Source organism: Amphiprion ocellaris, chromosome 3, assembly GCF_022539595.1.
Source record: "Amphiprion ocellaris isolate individual 3 ecotype Okinawa chromosome 3, ASM2253959v1, whole genome shotgun sequence".
NCBI classification, from domain to species: Eukaryota; Metazoa; Chordata; class Actinopteri; family Pomacentridae; genus Amphiprion; species Amphiprion ocellaris.
Window position 1 is genome coordinate 2,712,851 of NC_072768.1, and position 20,508 is coordinate 2,733,358.

Here is a 20,508-nt window from a genome sequence, read left to right on the forward strand (position 1 = left end):
CGCATACCTACATGTTTAGTGAGACTCTAAAGAAAGAGGTTTGGCAGCATGCCTTAGTTCCATTCACAGGAATGAGAAAACCACTGCCATCTGTCAGACTTTTAAACCTGCATCTCGTTTGGGAAATCTCAGTGTAGCTGCATGAAGTGACTTCAACTCAGTGTTTTCACTTTTATTACTAGATAACCTACAACTTCACCCTCAGACTGTCACGATAGTGTAGCCTAGTAACTAGCAGTGCTGCATGATTTGGGGAAAAAAAAAAACAAAACTGGTATTGCCATATTTGTATTAATGTAATATACATTTTCTGCAATATGACAATTTACAGAGAATTTCACCAGAAGACCTGAAAACTGTTCTAGAATGATTAAGGGGATTTTATAGGGCAGTGCACCTGCACAGAAAATTCAAAAAAGAAGTTCAAAAAGTGGATTTTTTTGTACTATAAAGAGGTTTCCTGAACAGTGCAACACAGGTGTTTTTTGCTTTGGAGGGCAATCAGATCTGTCTTTGCACTCATCATACAGAACTTTGTGTTGATTTAAAAGGTCCAACAAATCACAGTTGTAGAACACTAGTACCTCAACATCAACCTTTCTGTGGATGAAATATTTTCATGTAACTGCTGTTGTGTTTCAAATTTCCTTTTCAGTGTTTCTCGCCTGTTCTTCATTCACTGTACACATACATACAATCGGTTGTGGGAATATTCTCATGTAGATTAGTGCTGCAAAATGAAAACTACGTGAGTTTTCTTTTTGCATTAAACAACAAAAAAAAAGGTCGTGTTTGAGTTAATTTAAGGAATGGCCAAAACTGATGTGCTTCATTCTATACATTGTACAGTAACATGTTGACATGATTTCTGATTTCTCACCAGTAGTCTCCACCTGCCATGCACTTCTCATAGATGGGCCCATCCAGCTCTTTGGCATCAGGAAAGATGGTCTCATGGTGGATGATGATGGTCTTGATGATCTCGTTGACGTGCGCCTGGCAGGAAACCTGGTCCTGGCTGTCTGGTGTGGGCATCAGCGTGGGGCCAAAACATATGGCCAGGTTGTATGGGTCCATCATGTTCTCATCACTGTACTGGGACAGACTGGAGACGCAGGGAAGGAAGGAGGAAGGGAGGAAGGGAGGAAAACACGGGTGAGAAAGGGATGTTGGGTGCAGATAAATCATGACTAACAGCAGTACACGCTCATTACTGGAAGTTACGTCTCATTAAAGGGGGTAATACTTCTATGACGAGGTTGGATTTAGCAGTTGGTGTCTGTAAACTTACTGGTTGAGGAAGGCAAAGAGGTAGCGCATCACGATGAGGACTGATCTGGGAATGGTCAGGAGGATCTTCCGGATGTACAGTGCTCTCTCATACAGGTTTTCTATTCCTGCAGCACGGAAAAAAGAAAAAGGACACAGAAGTTGTGATGTCAACAAAGTAAAATGCTGTAATAGAAAAGCAAATTATTGTTAAATAAAAAAACAAACAAAACACAATCGCTTTATTTCAGTTTTGGGAGCAGACGTCTAGGGCTACTTCTCTCTTACAAACTTACATTTTGAAAACTATCTGATGGTATTTGTCATTTCATCAAGATATAAATAGTTGAGCTGAGCCAATTAGATTTAGTTCAAGTCGGTGCAAGAGCAGCAAAGATTTACCAAAGTGTGTGTTTGTTTATGAGCGTACAGGAAATGTATTGACGCCATGGTAGTGACCTTGATCTTGACTTATGTTCTTCTTCTGACACTACAGAGGAAGAGGAAGAAGAGAAGGAAGTTGGCGCTCTTCATGAACACCTGACAACAAGGACACCGAGTAGTTTCTTCTGCTCTAAATAAAAACAGCATCTCTCTGAAAGCTCCAAGCTCCATTTTCAGGCCGACTTTACCAGCAAAAGAGAAGCAAACGTCACTAAAGGATTTTCATTGTTTGTTATATGTGGAGACAAAACATGCTTCTGTTATTGTGCTTTATCAGCTCCACTGTTCCACTGTGGCAGCTGAAGCAGCCTGTTCTACTCGGCTAAGTTGGGGCTCTGCTGGCTGCTAAAAATAGCCGTGTCACCCTCCAGCCACTCTGTGCCATCTGGGATTTGGACTTCTGGGATTCTTGTGATGCATTTCATTTTTCATGAATACCTAACTAGGATTCTGTGAGGAATTATTTCAGGATCTACTCTAACAGAGGTTTATACATCACCTCCAAACACTTGTGTGAGCACAAAGCATCGCTGCTGCAAATTCCAAAATGAAACATAGCACAACCACAACACGCTGCTGCGGTGAAGAAAAAAAAAAAACGGTCAACCGAGAGCTGTTAAATAGAAAAGTGATCTCGTAGCTGGTCTGAGCTGCTCCATATGGAATAAGGGTTTTTAATATGGAGCCTGCCGGGCGCTCAGCCCACACTGCAATCACTGGCATGTTGAGCTGTGGAATGTAAACAGGGAATCCCCATCACTCATCCAGCACAAAAGTGTAAAGGTACACCCAGGAAACATGCAAAGACACACTTTGCACACTCAGTAGTACACAAAACCTGCACGGATATAAAAACACACACACATAAGGCATTACAGCACACGCTGTGCCCATGTGACTCTGTGCATATCCAATTGTTCTTTAACAGAGCTTGAAAGCCCCCCATGTATTGCCTTAAAAGATCAGGAAAATCCACACAAAGAGCCGACTGATCTGTGAACTGACTCACAGTCAAAGTGACAATGTGACTATTCTTGTGAGGACCCTGCTACACATTCAGCCCAGTGCTGTGGACATTTAACATTCCACCAGAGTTCTGTGGCCAGCTTTGTGCCTCTTATGACAAATAATATCCCTCTCAGTGCTCAACCAAATACCACACAGTAGTATCCACAGCGAGTGTCAAAAACACAAGTAAATGTGCTGACGTGACACAAAGACGGTTAATTACACCGTTTGCCTCGAGGGGAAATGAAGTTTAAATAGTGACTATAAACGGGTTCCAGTGAAATCGGAAAATTGCTCAAACAAGACTGAACACCAGCTTTAACCAGAAATAAACAATATCCAGAAAAAATGCAAATATTCCTAATACAAATACAGAACCTGTATGGCTTCAGTGTTTTCCTGACCATGACATATGAGAACACTGTTGTGGGTCCATAGTGTGAAGATGGAGACAGTGGGAGGTAACCACAGTTTTATAATTCAGGTTTATACTGCCGCCTGCACACACAGCAATGATGTGAAGAGCCAGTCCATCAAAATATGTGATATGCTTCACACAGTGACAACTTTCTTTATCAGGGCCAATAATAAATGACAGCACAGAGAAATGGAAAAATGCCATAAAAGCAGCAGCAGCTTAAAAGACCAGACACAGTTTGGGGAAACTTATTTCGAAACTGAAATATGTTGTGAGTTAACCCTTTGAACCCCAAAACCCGTTATCTTTCTGAAAAAGCCACCAAAACTACACATTTTTATCAGAGCCAGAAACTGTGAAAACACAAAGAATTGTCTGATTTTGCAACTTTAGTTTGAACAAACCAGATTCAGTCAAAAATTCTGTGTTCCCTCTGTGTGAAACTGTGCAGCCACGAGTGATGCAGCTGCAACCAACAGTATTGCCACAAAAGTTCTAGGTCTTTTTGAGTAGGTTGAATTGCAGGCAGTGTTTACACAAAGCTGATAGGAGAAAAGGTTGGAAGCAAATTAAAAATGAAAGAAGTGAAATATCTGTAGCATGCAGTCACCTTTTTACAGTATTTTTAACACCAGTTTTACATGTTAATTCCAGGTTTTTTAAACTTCTGTAAAATAAATAACCAAAATAATTCAAGTTTTGTTTTCTCTTTCAAATGATTTATGTCAGTAAAACTGTGTTACACGACGCAAAAGGCATTTTTGAGTTCTCTCTGCTTCTAGTCATCAATGTGCCGTTTCCTTACAACTTTATATTGCAGTGAAAAATTAGCTGAGAGTCAGTAAATATGTGTCAGGAGGAAAAAACACCCAGAAACTGCTCAGGCTTCAGAGGGTCAAATTGCCAGGAAGCATTTCAAAAACACAAGTATCTAAATCCATGTAAGTTAGATAACTGTGCCCTTTGTGTGCCAAAAAAGAGGAAAGCTTTAAAAAATATATATATAAAAAAATAAAGAAATCAAAAAAAGAAAACGGCAAAGAAATGCACTCAGAATAAAAGCCCCGATTCTGTGCCAACATGTGCTCTTACTGATGCATGAGAGCAGATCGTTGAACCTCTCTTTAGGGAACAGAGGATTCTCCAGACCCCGGAAGTACAGCTTCAGAACACCAGCCACTGAGTTGATGTCATGATTATTCTCATCATCTGTCAGCGGGTCGTTCCCTAAAACACAGACACGTGAGCAGATCAGTTTAATTAAAGAAAAATACGCAGGACAGAAAACACACCTGATCAACATCTCAAAAAGCGCTGCTGGCTAACAGTATAAAGCATGATAATTAGTTCCTAACTGTACTAGATATTTGGATCTGATAACACATACATAATTCAGTGCTGTAGTTAATAATGTGTAGCTTTTAAATTTATCTAATAGATCAGGGGTGTCAAACATGAGGCCCGCAGGCCAAAACCGGCCCTCCAGAGGGTCCAATCCGGCCTGCAGGACGACTTTGTAAAGACATTAACTGCAAATTGTAAATTTGTAAAACTATAAATTTAAAATAATTTCTAGACCATGACAAGTTGTTTTGATCAGAAAGTAAAATACTAGGTTGTTCTTTTGTCATTTTGAGTCTCATTTTTGTAATATTTTGTCTTGTTTTTGTTGTTTTTCGTCTTTTTGTCTGACGTCATTTTTCGTTTTTGTCGTTTTGTGTTGTCTATTTTTTTTGTCATTTTGTTTCCCACTTTTGTCATTTTTTGTCTCGTTTGTCTCGTGTCATTTATGTAATTTTTTCTCTCGTTTTTGTCGTTTGTCCATTTTTTTGTCGCTTTGCAACTTTTTTGGTCAATTTTTTTGTCTCTTTTTTATTTCGTTTTGTGTCGTTTGTCTCATTTTTGGTCATTTTGTGTCTCATCTTTGTAATATTTTGTCTTGTTTTTGTTGTTTTTTGTCTTTTTTTGTCTGATTTTTGTCATTTTGATCATAAAGTAAAATGCTATATCATCAGTTCCAGATAGCTGTGGCTAAATGTGTTTCTTTGTCGACACTCTGTGATCTGTAGGTTGTAATGTGGAAATGATAAACTGAGGCTGAATGTTGATGAAACTGAATTTATTTTTCTTCAGAAATTTGAGGTTGTTCATGATGTTTTGTAAAAAGATAATTCCTTAAATGTGAACATTTTTGCACTAAAACAAAGGAAAAATTTGGAGTTCTGGTTATTTATAGGTTGTTATGCTGTGATTTTACTGGTCCGGTCCACTGGAGATCAAATTGGGCTGAATGTGGAACCTGAACTAAGATGAGTTTGACACCCCTGAGTTATTTAACAGATTCTTGTACCTCTCTCAAATGAGTTCTTGATGTCATTGACTTCCAGCTGGGATCCAGATACACGAAATATTCCTTGATGTTGGAGACCTGTACAAAGAAAACAAAGGAAAGTGAGTGAGGAAGAATCAGAATCAAGAGGCAAAGAAAAGCAAAGACATACTCCACAAGCTCAGAAGTTCACCCTGACGATCATATATAGAGATAGATATATATAGAGAGAGAGAGAAAAAAATAATTCCTTTACTCAGCAAATAAAGCTTCTTTCGTTGAACCTAAAAGGCACATCCTGTTCGTTAAGCCCCTTCGTTTTGCTAATTAAAGATAATAATGAGTCAGGGAGACCGCAATCAAGCTCTACTGAAGTGTCTTCCAGCTTGGATTAGGACTTAATAAGGGGAGAGGTCAAAAGTCGGGACGGAGCGTAATTAGTCAGCTGTTTGCCTCCTTTTAGGCGTCTCTCTGAACGCCATCGGTTGGCTGCCTGATAAGATGCAGCCGTCGACCCGGCAAACACTAAGCTCCCGCTTCTGTCACGTCTTCAAAAATCTTTTTCAATCTAGCTTAAAAAAAGTAAAATTCAAAGTCATCACTCGTGCGAGGCCAATTCCTTCGTCTCCCAGTGTGTTTGGGAAGCAGTTTGGAAAAGGCTGTATCACTGTAAACAGGACGGCATCTGCATGTTCCCAGAACAGCAACTGAAGTGGAGCAGAGATGAAATGCTACAAACACGCCCAAACAACGAATGCCTGGAAAACTGCTGAAATGGTGCTTTTAACCAAACCCAGATAGAGACAAAAATTATAAAGGTTGCACTTAATATATATAATAATAAAATATACACACATATAATGGTGATCAATTTATGATTGTTTAATTGAAGTGGCGACAGCTGACTCACCATACAAATTTATGTAGCGAATACAGCTTTCAACCACACGGGGGATAGCTTGTCCGGAGTCCTGTGAATGCAAAGTAAACAAAAACCACATCAGATCACGTATAATTTGCACTTACGGTACATGCATACAAGCTAGAGCCTGACCAATACTGAATTTCTTACAACTGACATGATATTTTTGCAAATATAACTTATTTTTCTTTACATAAACACAGAAAATTGACATTCTGTGATGAGGATATTTTGAGTTATAGTATTTATCATTTGGAAAATGACCTTTTTTAAAAATAATTTTAAGATTTCAATACATTTCTTTCACAGTAAATGTAAATGAACTGTATATATTTTGAAAACAGTGTTGTAAAAATGTGAAACATGAATTATTGTTGCTCTTCCGGTGCTGATACTGGAAGATATTTGATAATCCCACATGGACAAACAAGGTAATAATAATGTATTGGTTGGGCTCTTACAGGAAGTGACATCAAACACATATAAACATGCACACCCGGTGTAAGTGAAGTGGGTGAGTTTAGATAAAACATGAGTGTGACTTTACTGAGACAGACTGATCTGACTTCACTTCCTTTTTGTTATTTCATGCCCAGTCTCCCATAATATTCACCGAGTACAACAAGCGTGAACAAACTTGTTGTCCAGTACATTTCAAATTGGCTTCCAGTGCTGTTAATACACTTTGTCTGGGGCTGTGTTTAAATTAACGAGAGCTTATCTAAAGAGCTGCACACTCGGCGTCGAGCTCCGGGCAGAAGTGGGGAGATGAGAGGGAGAGTCAGCGTCTCCTTGACAGAAAACACATTCCTCTCACGCACTTAGACGTGGACGGCACTCTTGTCCTGCATCAGTGCCAGCTGCTCCTGCGACTCAGCGCTGGACAGGGACTCGGTACATGCTTTTAATGATACAGTGGATCTGTTTACAGCCCTCAGGGGTATACAATGGGTTCAAACACAACAACGATGCCAAAATCGACTAGCTATTGTTGGAGTGGGGCTGCCAGGGTTGAGGCGCAGGTCTGGGTGTAGATAGGTTATGTAATGCAGGGGTGTCAAACATGCGGCCTGCAGGCCAAAAGCGGCCCTCCAGAGGGTCCAGTCTGGCTCCTGGGACGACTTTGTAAAGTGTAAAAATTACAGAGAAGACATTAACTGCAAATTGTAACATTGTAATTGTCTGACTTTTGTTGTTGTTTCTTGTTTTTGTCGTTTTGTGTTATCTTTTTGTCTCGCTTGTTTTTTTACCTTGCTTTTGTCATTTTGTGTTTTGCTTTAGTCGTTTTTTGTCTCGTTTTTGTCATTTTGTCTTTTTTTTTGTCACGCCTGTATTTTGTCCATTTTTTTGTTGCTTTATATCTCATTTTTTTCATATTTTGTCTTATTTTTGTCTTTTTTTTGTCTGACTTTTGTCGTTTTGATCATTACGTAAAATACTATATTGTTCAGTTCCAGATTCCTCTGACTAAATGTTTTGTGTCTTTGTAGACACTCTGATCTGGCAGTTATAACTTGTAAATGATAAATTTAGGCATAATGATTTTGAAATTGAACTTATTTTTATTCAGAAATTTCAGGTTGTTCATGATGTTTTGTAAAAAGATAATTCCTTAAATGTGAACATTTTCAGAATGTACTGAAGGAAAAATTTAGAGTTGTGGTTATTTCTAGGTTATTATGCTGTGATTTTACTGGTCCGGCCCGCTTCAGATCAAATTGGGCTGAATGTGGAACCTGAACTAAAATAAGTTTGACACCCCTGACCCCAGTCTCTTTGGGCATGTAAGACTAGGAAGACTGTGTTTTATCAGTTACATTCAACTGCGATTTGGACGTCTCTCTTCAGTTCAGTCTGTCTGAGTGTGCTCACAAAGGTCAGGTCATTATTAAACACACAAGCACAAAATGAAGTGAAAATGTTGTTAATGCAGGACAGATCAGGAAAATGAGCGAAGGCAAGCAGCACGGGTCCCCAAAGACGCCTCAGAGTGTCTACCTGATGTCGAGTGTGTGAGTTCCGTCGTCCACGGCTACAGAGAAAATGTTGCAAGAGACAGAGATGGAGAGAGAAAGAGAGAGAGAAAAAAGCAAGATCCAGATTAGGAGCTGCCCACCAAAGCTTTTACTAAGGAGCGCCCCTTCATTCCACTCTGTGCTGGCACCAAACCCAAAAGAAAACAGTGGGAACTGGACAGGACCAGGCGGGGCTGGACACGGCCACCAGCGAGAGGTGGTGAAGAGGCCGGAGGAGGGAGGCAGCACACCTTATCAGTTTGGCATCCGCTCCCTGACTGCCATTTATCCTGCTGTTTTCACTGGCCTCTGCTCTCACTCTGGAGGAGGCGGAGAGAGAATATCTCTGCCAGAGCGGCTCGGCGATGCCAGGTCAGCAGTGAGTCAGGGGAGCTGACGGAGACAAACAATTATCCCTCCAACTGCTGCTCCTCTCCTCCCGCAGCCCTCCAGATCTATCAATGCCACCCCGACATCTCAGACCGCCAGAGCTCACTGACTCATGAGGAAGGTTTCCAGAATCCATCTTAGCGCAAATATGTTGTTGTTTTTGTTGGTAAACGATAAATCAAAAGCTAAGATGCTTTGGGGGAACCCACCAAAATGGCCAGAAAGCCAGAGCAAGACAGAAAATAGATAGGAGGAGCAGCAAAGTCGAGAGGCAGACTGGTAATCAGTACCTTGATAAATGACTCCAAATTGCCATTAAATAACCTAACATTAAAAACAGAGCGGGGTCTAGCCCGCCGAGTGCCAGTGTGGCTTCTGAGTGGCCCATTGGGATGTCTAGAATACAAAGAATGCGTTAGAAGAAGCAAATAAAGCAGTTTTCATTCTCAAGTGGTTTATCTTTGTGCGCCTGTTCTCCAATCACCTCTACGTCCTTCAAAAACTGAAGCTGAGGCTGACTAATCTTAAAACCCTTCAAACTCCACATGATAGACAAGTGAATAAGGGTATTTTCAGACACCGTTGAAACCCACGGAAGAACTTTTTCTCTATAATCTTTTCATTTCTTTCTGCATAAGATATCGCAGGCCAGTGAAATGTCAGACCCGCTGGGAGCATCGAATGTGTCAGCATCCACCTCATGACAGGCCCTGCAGGGGACAGCCTCCATTAGTTTGTGTCAATGTGTGTGTCGGAGTGTGTGACTTAATGCAGTTTGGCTTCTGGTGACCTGTAGGACTGAGATAAAAAGAGTCTGGGACTTTGGTTGCCTCTGCTGCTCAATCATAGTGACAAAACATTTTAACTGGAAAGGCCTGAAGGTGTTTTAAATATCAACACACGCACGCACACACACATACACACACAAATCAATTCTTTGCAATTTGAATAAAACTGTCATTACGCACTCCAGCAAGGATTCAGCAAATAACATACCAATGTGAAAGACATTTAGAAACTGGTGTTAATCTCTATTTACAAGGCTGCTCCTAACAATTATTTCTGTCAATGATAATTTTCTTTTTTATATTTTAGTCTATATAATGTTAAAGCTAGAGTATGCAATGTAGTCGAGAGACATTTCTTGAAAATCTCTGAACGTCCCAACAATAATCAACAAATCAAGTGTTCTGATGATAAAAACAAAGGCCACGAGACAAGCCTTCCACAAGAACATGCAGATACATTGCTAGAGATAACAGCAGATAATGTGCAGTAATATTCCGCAGTTCAATCTAAACCTCCAACATCTGTGCATCTTTCACATGGACTGTATTTAAAAGATGGATGGTTCTGAAAAGTAAAGCCGATATACAAGTACCTAAAACTTGCATGTATTTAACCGTCCAGCAGGGGGCAACTTCAAAAAGAAGTGCAATCATACACAAGTCTATCGGAAAATGACCCTACTTCTCTTTTAATCTGCCACCTCAGTAAACATTCTGCTAATGAGTTTGTGGTGTTAATAGCTGGTTTTATGACAATCGTGATGTTCATTTAGTAAAATATTGTCTCATTTAGAGTAAAACAGATGATAAAGCCAGGTATGTTTTAGGGCATGGATGTTGTGATTGACAGTCTCCGATTCTCCTCGCTCGTGACATTTGGACAGAATTCCAAACTGGAGGCTTCAGACGGTCGTCCACAAACCAGTGGGTGGCATCCCAGTCGCTACGTCCTTCATTTACAGACACTCTATGGTCTTTCATTGTGGTCTCCATCCTTCTCCAGTTTCATGACAGCATGTTTACACATATCTGTATATATCTTTGTCGCCTGTCTGCATTGTAGCCTAATTGTGTGCAAGTGTTGTTTGACGGTATTTATCTTATCTTCGTCTGTATTGGCTTTTAACAGGACATTTTGCAAATGCGGTGATGTAGCCTATTTGTGTGCTTTTAGACATGAGGTAATGCCTAGCACTCCTCTTCCCACCAACACCCTCTCCATGGATTAATCCTCCAACTGACAGCGCACGTTCACGTGTTTTGGAGGAGTGGATTTGGAAGGAGTCTTAAAGGGAGGCGATGTTTTGTATTTCAAATGTATGGCTTTCAAACTGTAGCTTTTTTAGCTAACTTTGAGAGAGTGGCATTATTCTTGTTTCTTTTATGAAGGTTAAATAGATTTCAAGGTTGATTGTTTTCTTTAAAAATAAAAAAAACAACAAAGTTAAATGAATTTACTCGTCTTTGCTGAATGACGACTCGGGGCAAATGGTAGGATAATTTTTTCAGTAGATTTTTTTTTTTTTTACATTAAATTAAGTAAAATATGCTGATTCTTCAGAAAAAAATACTACAATTTCTTATCAAAAATATTACAAAATGCAAAGCAAGTTAACAAAATGGGCTCTGATGTAATATGCAAATTCCACACATTAATGACAATGTGTTTGAAAATATATGATAAATTGTATAATTCCTTTGCTTTCATAATCACACGGGTTCAGAAGAGAATTCCCCAAGGCAAACTGTTGTTGCCTAGATGAGGTGCAACACAACAGTTTGTGTCACTGCTGGAAAGACAGCCGTCTGGGTTTGTATCTCCAATATGCACAGGTGCCAACATGTGTGCGTAAGTGTGTATTTTACCTTGTGGTCATGTAGTCAGCTCTGTGGCCTGCAGTTAGGAGAGAAAAAAGGCTGAAGTTAGTTGTGTGGACATGTCGGGACCCGTGTCTGAGGTCCCTGCGGTGAATTGTGCACACGGTTAGTGAAGCATTTGAAGCCTGCCATCTGTCCACAACCGCTGGCCTCTTGAGCAAGACAAACAGAACCTGTATACACGCCTACAAACACACACACGATCTCATAACGTGCACAGAGACAACACTTTAGCTCCATTACAATTACAGCACAAACATCTACCAGGACACAGTTGCACGTATACAGATTACGTAGGTGCACAGACACACTAATCATTATAGGAATACACAGAGCTGCAGGTTTGGACAAGTAAGATTAAGCACAAAATAGCTTCCAAATGGTTTTGGAGAACAGGAGAAGTTATAAATGTGTGGCCATCTGCTCCCATGAACAGGATATGACCTGTCTCTGTGCCTGAGTGACTCACACTGTACTTCAGCTCATTGACAACAATATGATTAAGGAGTGTGTGGGAGAAGCAGGAGGCTTTTCTCTCCTTCCTTGGGATGGATTCATTAGCGGACAGCTTGACGGAGACCACCAGGACTGCTGGTTAGCACAATGACTGACAGATACTCGCCAATGCCTTCAGGAGATCCCACCAATGTAGAACAAGGGGAGTAATGACCGCCACCCCTCTAATACATGGCGGTCCATTGAGTTAGGAGCAAATCAATCACTAAGACGGATAATACAAGTTCACAATCCCCCTCAGCTCTGGCTTGCCTGGCTAAAACCCAGATTACCATCTAGGAGCTTTGACTCGTGGAAAAAGCAGGCAAACAATGGGAAGTTTGCCATGGAGAAGGCTAATATTACTTGGGTAAGGCAGCAGAAACTAAAACAGACAGAATTTAACAGCTATTTAGGGAAAATTTGTCCTGATTTTGGTTGGAGAATATATATGCTATGAGAACAAGAGCAGTGGGAAAGTGAGGAGGGCAAGTTTAAAGGCTGACTGTACCTTCACCGAGTGTCCTCTTCAGCAAGTCGTGTTTGGCCTGCAGTTTGGAGATGAGATTACTTCCCTCCAGAAACTCACGGAATTTCTGTGGAGAATTGAGAGTAATTACACGGCGGCCCTGAGTGCCAGCCAGAGCACCCGCTCTTAAGACAGCAATCTATGATAAGGCAGTCAAGGGCAAAGGACACGCCGAGAGCCTTTTTAAAGCCTTTATCAGAGCATGTCTGTCTTCAGACTGGAACAAGATAGCAGTTAGCTTTACAAAATGGAAATATTTTGGGAGAGCTGCCCCTCTGCCAGCTGATCAGAGATTTCAAAGGATGCATGAGATACAGACTCCCAAGTCAATTAGAATTTACATGCACAAATTAAGCACATTCAAGTGCAGATAAAAGGTTTGACTTTATGTTCTCAGAGTCATTTGAGAGATTTTTGAGTTAATAATCTGATGTTTCTGCTTCTTTTGAAAAAAAAATCTAAGGGCAAAAAGCAAAGATACTTTAAAGCAGTCTGAGAGATTTCTGTCAGTTTAGATAAAAATATATCTCTTTCCTCAACATTTTTCTGTCCCCCTTACCCTCACCCCAACAGGTCAAGGCAGATGCTTGTCCTCCCTCAGCCTGGTTCTGCTAGAGGTTTCTCCTTGTAAAAAATAAGTTCTTCCTCTCCACTGACACCAAATCAAAGGGAATCATTGGGTTTCTCTCTTTAATATTGCAGGGTATTTACCTTAATATGTAAATTAATCAGGTAAATTTGTCATATCAGTGCTTTATCTCCAATTGAAAGCACTTTGGGTCAATTTCTGTTGCTTTTTGGATGACTTCACTTGATGCTCTGTCTGAACTGCACTCACCATGAAGTAGAACTGCTCCGTCTCTTGCTGGTTGGCCCTCCTCTTGGCAATGCTGGGTTTGCTGAGGTACGTCTCCGACACAGTGGACTTAACCGACTCCGTGGACCGGCTGTGGTGGAAACACTCGGACACATCGTAGTCTTCGATGGTCACCATGTCCTGGATGGTGGTCAGGGTGGCCTCTGATGTCTTTTTGATCTGCGGAAACGGAGGGAAGTTAAGTTGAAGAATTGCTCACAGCGAACCAACTTAAAAGCTTGATGTCATCTCTTCACTATCAGCATGTTACCGTCCCAGCGTACACAGCAGCCCGTTTCATCGCACTCCCTAAAAACCACTCTATCTATCCCACGACGCTCTGAAAAATTCAGGCGCTTTCTGACAGGATGCATATGCCTAAAATTCCACTGGCTGTTAAACGTGACTCCCTGCCAAAAGCAATCAATTTGAATGCACTCAGAGGGACCAGAGATGAACAGTGTCTGCTGGAGATGGTACGATCAGTCGCAAGCTTTGAACATTCATTTCCATAACCGCCTCATCCCTGTCAACAGTGATTCTCCCAAACACCAGGACACGGCCGACTGTGCTCCGCCACTTACTGCAAAAATGTTCAACCGGCCCAAGTGCTGCAGACCACGACAGTCTCCATTATATGATGACACACGAATGGGAGGATAGATGCATTTATAAGAGCTACACAACAGTTAAAGACGCTTAACCTGATTGTGTGGATGAGGAAAAAATAACTTGAAGAAACAGATGTGGCAGTGGAATTTAATAGAAAGATGTTAAGTGAAAAGAGAAACACTGGTAATATTACGAAGACAAAACAAGAACTGTATTATAATTATTAGATTATTATATATTACAGTTATTATAGAAAAAAATTAGAAAAAAAGTCTTCAAATTACACAAGTCAATATATAACTGTTATGAAGGAAAAAATACTTTGAAAAAACAGATATGATGCTGCAATTTCATGGAAAAAAATCAGAATATTAAGTAAATAGAGAAAATCTGGTTATGTGGTGAAAACAAGCGAAGAATTGTATTACATTTATTATATTATTATATATTATTATGACATAAAAAACACAGTCTTTAAATCCCGCAGGCCAATATGTAATTTTATAAAGAAATATAATTCTTTGAAGAAAAAATATTTGAATAAACAGATGTGATGCTGCAGTTTATCGGAAAAATTAAATTATAACTGTTTATATTAAGGAAAAAAGGAAGAATTGTACTATAATTATTGTATTATTATATAATACTGCTATTACAGAAAAATAGTCTTCAAATTACACAAGCCAATATGTAATTTTCTGAAGAAACAGTCACTATATGCAGCTTTATGTGTATACATTTCTTTTCTTTCTTTTTTTAATTTCCTAAGGACAGATGAAGAGCCCTTACAAAAAAAGAAGTCTTTTATTTGAAGTAATATCACCTGTCATGAATAATTTTCAATGATGACATTATCAAAATTAGTCAAAGTCTCTAAATTCATTCTCTATTTATGCATTTTATGAAGATAATCTTAACATAGGCGTATGTGCGCTGGGGATATTTGCAGTGTAAGAAGAAAAAGCTACAGAGAGAAAGACAAAAATAAAAGAGAGACAAGGAGGAAGAATCTAAAGACTGTCAAGTGTGACCATGAATCACTGATGTGGAAAAGCTGCAGAGGCAAAGAGGCCCAGCTGATGTAAAGACACCACCCCTCTGGAAAAAGCAGCAAAATGCTCCTCTGCATTTGATGGAGACACTCTGGGGGGAAAAGTGAACTTCTGTGAGCATCTCTGTTCAATAGTGTGTGTTTTAAAAAAGTCACCACAGGTCAATGAGGCTCTGAGTGAAACGCAGCTGGAATTCCTCCTAATTATTCTTAATGGTAAAGTAGAAGTGACCCTATTTCCCCATTATTAAGTGGCTTCACTGGTAATGAAAGACCAGAGTGGATTCCTGGTGGAAACACAACAGAGGATTATTGACGTGTGACTCATTTCCCCTTCAAAACTGAAAAAAACCCCAACATCTAAAAAGCAAAGAAGACTTCACAGCTTTCATGTGTGACTGTAATGGATTACAGCGCTGACACACACGATCGGGTACACAACGTGGACGTAATTACAGAGTTATCCCTCTCATCATGAGGTAGAAACACACTGCAGGTTGGAACACCGGTAAAGACAGCATGTAAAAGGAATCTCAAATAACCATGAAGCTTTTTTAAACAAAAAACTAACCTTTTAACCCTCTGAATCCAAAAACCCACAAACAGGTCGGAAAGGCCTCTTTTCTTTTAAACAATCACCAATTTACACCATTTATCTGATAGAATGATCACATTTCAAACTTCACAATGGCCCTTAATCATCTATTGAAAACACACAAAAAACTGCTTAAAATCCAAATATTTAATTTAAAAAAATTACTCTCCATGTCTCAAAAAATTTAAAAAATTGCCAAAATAAAAAATGTTTACTTTAACCCTCCTGTTGTCTTCATTTACGGGCACCAAAACATATAGTTTCCTTGTCTGAAAAAAAATCCCAAAATTCAGCAAAAAAAAATCCCCAAATTTCTGAAAATTTGCAAAATCTTCAGGAAGAAAATTCCAATAATTCCTTAAAAGTTTCCCTTAAAAGTTTTATTTTTTTTTTAAAAGCCCCCAAATTTGGCAAGAAAATTCTTGTAAATATTTTCAAAAAATTAGTAAAAATCTTCAAAAAAAAAAATCCTAAAAATATCTAAAGTAATTCCATATATATCAGTAAAACTTCTAATATTTTCTTTAAGAACATTCACATAAAAATCATGTCATTTTTAACATTTCTTTTTTTCCACCAAAAAATGTTCAAAGATTTCCCAAAAATGTTGATATCAGAAGTTTCACTGTGAAAATATTGTTTTTTTCCCCACATTTTCAAACTTTAAACCAGGTCAATTTTGACCTGCAGGACGACACCAGGGTTAACCAGATTCTGCAAAAACCAAAATATTCAGCACTCCTAACCGCAATTGAGAAGACTAAGCTGTGACCAACAGTGACGTGGCAAAACTTCTGGCATTGCATTGAGTTTTCTGTACTTTTAATCGAGGTTGCGCTGTTTCCACAGAGGTGCAGGACCGTACATTCCAGTGAAAATGAGGCCACAATGATGAAAAAAGTGGCAGGAGGAAGAAATGGCTTGGGGTTCAGAGAGCTGAACTACAGCTGAAATAGGAAAATGTACAAGGCACTGCTACTTTAAATGAATGCAGTGAACCTTTCTCCACGCCAGGTCCCTAAAACAGGTAAGTCATTGTGACATGCAGTCATTAGTTAGACTTTCTGAGTGTGTTTGGGATCCCTCTCCCTACGTCCCTGGCAGCTTCATCCCGGGTGGCCCCCATGGAGCCGAGAGGCCCAGCTGTCATCATGAAGACAGGAGCCATGCATGCGAGAGAATCGCTCCCAGTGAAAAAGCTGTTGAGTTTATCCATTATTCAGCACACGAATAGTTACCAGTGTTCACTGCTGGGTTTAATTACAACGGAGCTCTTAGAGAGACTCGGTGGATATGCTGCCCATTAGTCCCTGCAGCTGCACAGCGGACCTGGAGAAAGTCCCTGAGATGGAGTTAAGTATGCTGGTTTTTTAATCCTGAACCATGACTCAAGTATTTCCTACAGTGTGATATCACTATTTCACAAGTAGGCAGAGAATCAGTCTAGTAATGGTCAACGTTCACTTAACTGGAAAGAACATCTGTACTGTCAAAAACTAAAATAATTCCATTCAACACTGTAGAAAAGGTCCCAAAGTTATATATATCAAGGTTGTTTATGTTGAAATACTGTTCGATTCCTTCTCTGTTCCATTTAGTGCCATGTGTTTCTGTACATGTTTATTATGCTAATGAGCCGGCACCGTGGCAATGATACGTTTATTAAGAGTTATATGTAAACGTGCAGCAAGTTAATGCATGTCACATGAAGTTCATTATTATATGTTTATTCTTTGGCTTGAGCTGTTACTGCACTGTGCCTTTGTTAGGCCAGGAATGTAATGAGAATAAGTTTTTGCCGTCTGAAGTTACAAGTGTTAAGTTGCTGCTGCTCTGTATGCGGAATTTACGGTTTCAGAATAAGAGCGTGTCCATGTTTATAGAGCAAGAGTATTTTATTATGAAACGTAACACAGGAAGTTCTAAGTTAATAAGTTCCAAATAGCAGCAATATGAGTAACTGATGGTGTTTATGAATAGAGGTACATCATGATTGTAGCGCATTTGATTGCATTTTTGTGTCTAATACTTGTATTACTGGAGTAAGATTATGTATTTAGATTTAAGTTTATTGAGATATGTTTATTATTTCCTTTCCTTGTAGAAAACCACAAACACAACTGCAAGTAAAAACCAATCAACTGAGTCTCTGCTTCTTTTATTTCAATACTTTGGAGAAACTGGCCTCATGTGGTGTTCTGGCCGACACTCACTGTGTGAGTAAACCAAGTTCATTCTTAACCCCGGTGTCATCCTGCAGATTTTTACTCATTTTTTGAGAATTTTCTTGCCAAATTTGGGGCATTTTTTTTTTTTTAAATAATAGTTTTAAGGGAAACTTTTAAGGAATTATTGGAATTTTCTTCCTGAAGATTCTGCAAATTTTCAGCAATTTGTGGAATTTTTTTGCTGAATTTTTGGATTTTTTTCAGACAAGGAAACAATATTTTTTGGTGCCCTTACATGAGGGTTAATATCTCCCTTACAAACACACTTTCAGATAATTTTCACTCTCCAAGTCAGGAGACATTACTGAAGAGCTACCATCACCTCTCAGCAGCTGGACTGCTGTCTGTAACTGTCAGCAGACCTCAGACTAAGAGTGTAATCTGCTCATCATCCAGCTATGAGCACACAGCTTTGATGTTCCTCCCTGATATTTATGTGAGGAAAAACAAACGCTCTCTGCAAAGCAGATGATATTAGATTGCCAGAGTTCAGTGTGAAACATCTTGAGAATAACTGTTAAATGTGCCTGTGTGTTTGCTGAGAAGATGACTGAATCCAGAGGAGGAAAATTAGCCTGTGTGAGCTCTGGGTCATGCAGAGGCAAATGCGATCTAAATGGGCAGGTTATTAAACGTGAAAAAGAGACAAACCGCACTGACAGACTGAGAGGCTGAAACAAATGATGTCCTTTGAGAGAAAACTTTTTTAATGAAAGAAATTAAATAGTAATTTCTGCAGCGAGGCACCCAGCAGGGTTCTGTGAACCCCAACGCTGCAATGAAAGTGAAATCCAGAGTGCTCCTCCCCATGTCGCACCCCACCCACCGCTGAAGTCGAGTAAATTATTCAGCAATGTTTTCTTTCACCATTTCACAGGAGTCAAAGAGGTTTGAGGAAGCAGCTGCACTTCTATGAAGCGCTGCCTCGTAGCTTTTCCTGTCCAGATAAAGACTCCTCTCTCGTACATTTGACGGTGCAGCTTGTGGGTCGACACAGCGCTTTGAAAGTTCATTTTTCAAGGATGTATCTGGCACGCCATGCCCAGGAAGAGAGGCCATCTGGTGATCCTAACATGAGGCAGCAGCGCCCTCCAATTCTGACCCACCAGGACATCCGCTTCAGCAAGGCAGGCGGACAAGGACATGAAGCAAGCAGGACTCGTCAGCTCAGACACACACACACACACACACACACACACACACTGGGCACACACACAGGGGTGCATGTGTATATGCCCAGTTGCAGAAATGCTGTACATACTGCTGGCAGTGTGAGCTGTGATGACACCAGCAGGACCCAGACTGGTCTGGATACGCAACATAAAACAACACATCCACACTTCCAATAATAACTGGGCATCAGCTGAGGGTTATTTTCTCTACTGATTCACTTGCATTTTTTCTATTAGTCCATAAAATGTTCAAAGACCTTGTAATACAAATCCAGTCCAACATAAGACAGCATTTAATTGCCTTCTATTCTGACAGAAACCAGTAATATTAAGTTTACAGTCATATAAAGCAGCACATCCTCGTGTTTGGGAAGTAATAATCGCCATTTTGCCTGATTAATTATAAGATATTATACTTAAGATTTTCATTGATATTGAACACCATTTACTAACTTATTTCTTCATTTATTTAGCGAGGACAATTTAAAGTAATTGCACCACAGTTAGCTCGCTGCTAATTTGCATCAGTTGTCCCTGGTCAGGAAAAAAAGAAAATAACCTACCACAGAACAATAAACACTCTATGAAAAATTATAGAAAACTTATAAGTCCTTGAGGGTGACATAATAAATAAAATGAGGGGAAAAAGTAGAAGGTAATCATAGGTGGTGACAATTTGGAGTGGATTTTGACCAAATGTTGAGGTTGGTTTTAAATACTGCAAAGAGAAATAAATGTTTCATAGCACCGATGATTGCTATTCCTCTGCAAAATCCATCAGAGGGATTCGCATCCATTAATTACCTCCCAGTACTAAAGTTTTCATTGGTAATTCAACATTCAGATTTTCTAAACACAGTTAACCCCTCTACCCCTGAATTTATTTTCAATTAAATAAAGAATATTTTTTTGTGTGTTTTTGCTATCCAGCTGATGCTAAAATAAGCGGAGATTGTTAATTTATCTTTTACACATAGAACATAGACACACAGATATATAATAATAATAATAACAGATATATAATAATTAAGTCGCACTCCGACCGGTCCTACCAGAAACCAGTGCTTGCAAAAGGTTCTGAGGTACGTATTGAATAGCCACAAACCGGTATTGGAGGAATGGATACGTTTTCTCAGCTGCAGTCTGAATGAAAGCGGTATGTTGCAAATTCGCGACAATAAGCGTCAAGGGGTTAAGATTTGCCAGAAACTAACCCTCTTCCACAACAATAAACCACTGAAAAGTAAAAAACCTCTTGTTCCAACACCATTTTCTGCTGGGAAACCTTGGATGTTACTTGGAAGTAAACCATCCACTTAAACACTGCTGCTGATCTAACTGAAACTAATTTCATCCCCTTGACATCATCCTTATTGATCACTCCTCTATATCTGCATCAGAGTTGAGTTAAATTAAATCAAATGCGGCTTCACATTAAAGGCATTCAACTGGTGAAACGTGGAGTGGATTTTATTGAAAAGCAGTCACGGAACAGAACGTATTTGTCGC

The 20,508-nt window shown here is 39.6% G+C and overlaps 1 protein-coding gene across 6 annotated transcripts in view; it reads right to left on the minus strand.

Annotated features, from left to right (window-relative positions):
• The window catches only part of srgap1a (SLIT-ROBO Rho GTPase activating protein 1a), a 97,085-nt gene that overhangs the window by 16,195 nt on the left and 60,382 nt on the right, over positions 1–20,508 (minus strand). For 4 of the 6 annotated variants that reach the window (XM_023281323.3, XM_023281322.3, XM_055007146.1 and 1 more), the window contains exons 9-17: positions 13,324–13,521; positions 12,468–12,552; positions 11,450–11,477; positions 9,086–9,191; positions 6,379–6,439; positions 5,490–5,567; positions 4,232–4,366; positions 1,292–1,397; positions 881–1,105 (exon numbers count right to left, since the gene is read on the minus strand). In XM_023281323.3, the coding sequence (XP_023137091.2) occupies positions 881–1,105; positions 1,292–1,397; positions 4,232–4,366; positions 5,490–5,567; positions 6,379–6,439; positions 9,086–9,191; positions 11,450–11,477; positions 12,468–12,552; positions 13,324–13,521 (1,022 nt within the window). Of the gene's footprint in view, positions 1–880; positions 1,106–1,291; positions 1,398–4,231; positions 4,367–5,489; positions 5,568–6,378; positions 6,440–8,388; positions 8,423–9,085; positions 9,192–11,449; positions 11,478–12,467; positions 12,553–13,323; positions 13,522–20,508 lie in introns of all 6 variants that reach the window. The other 2 variants (XM_023281325.3, XM_055007137.1) reach the window with 1 other exon arrangement.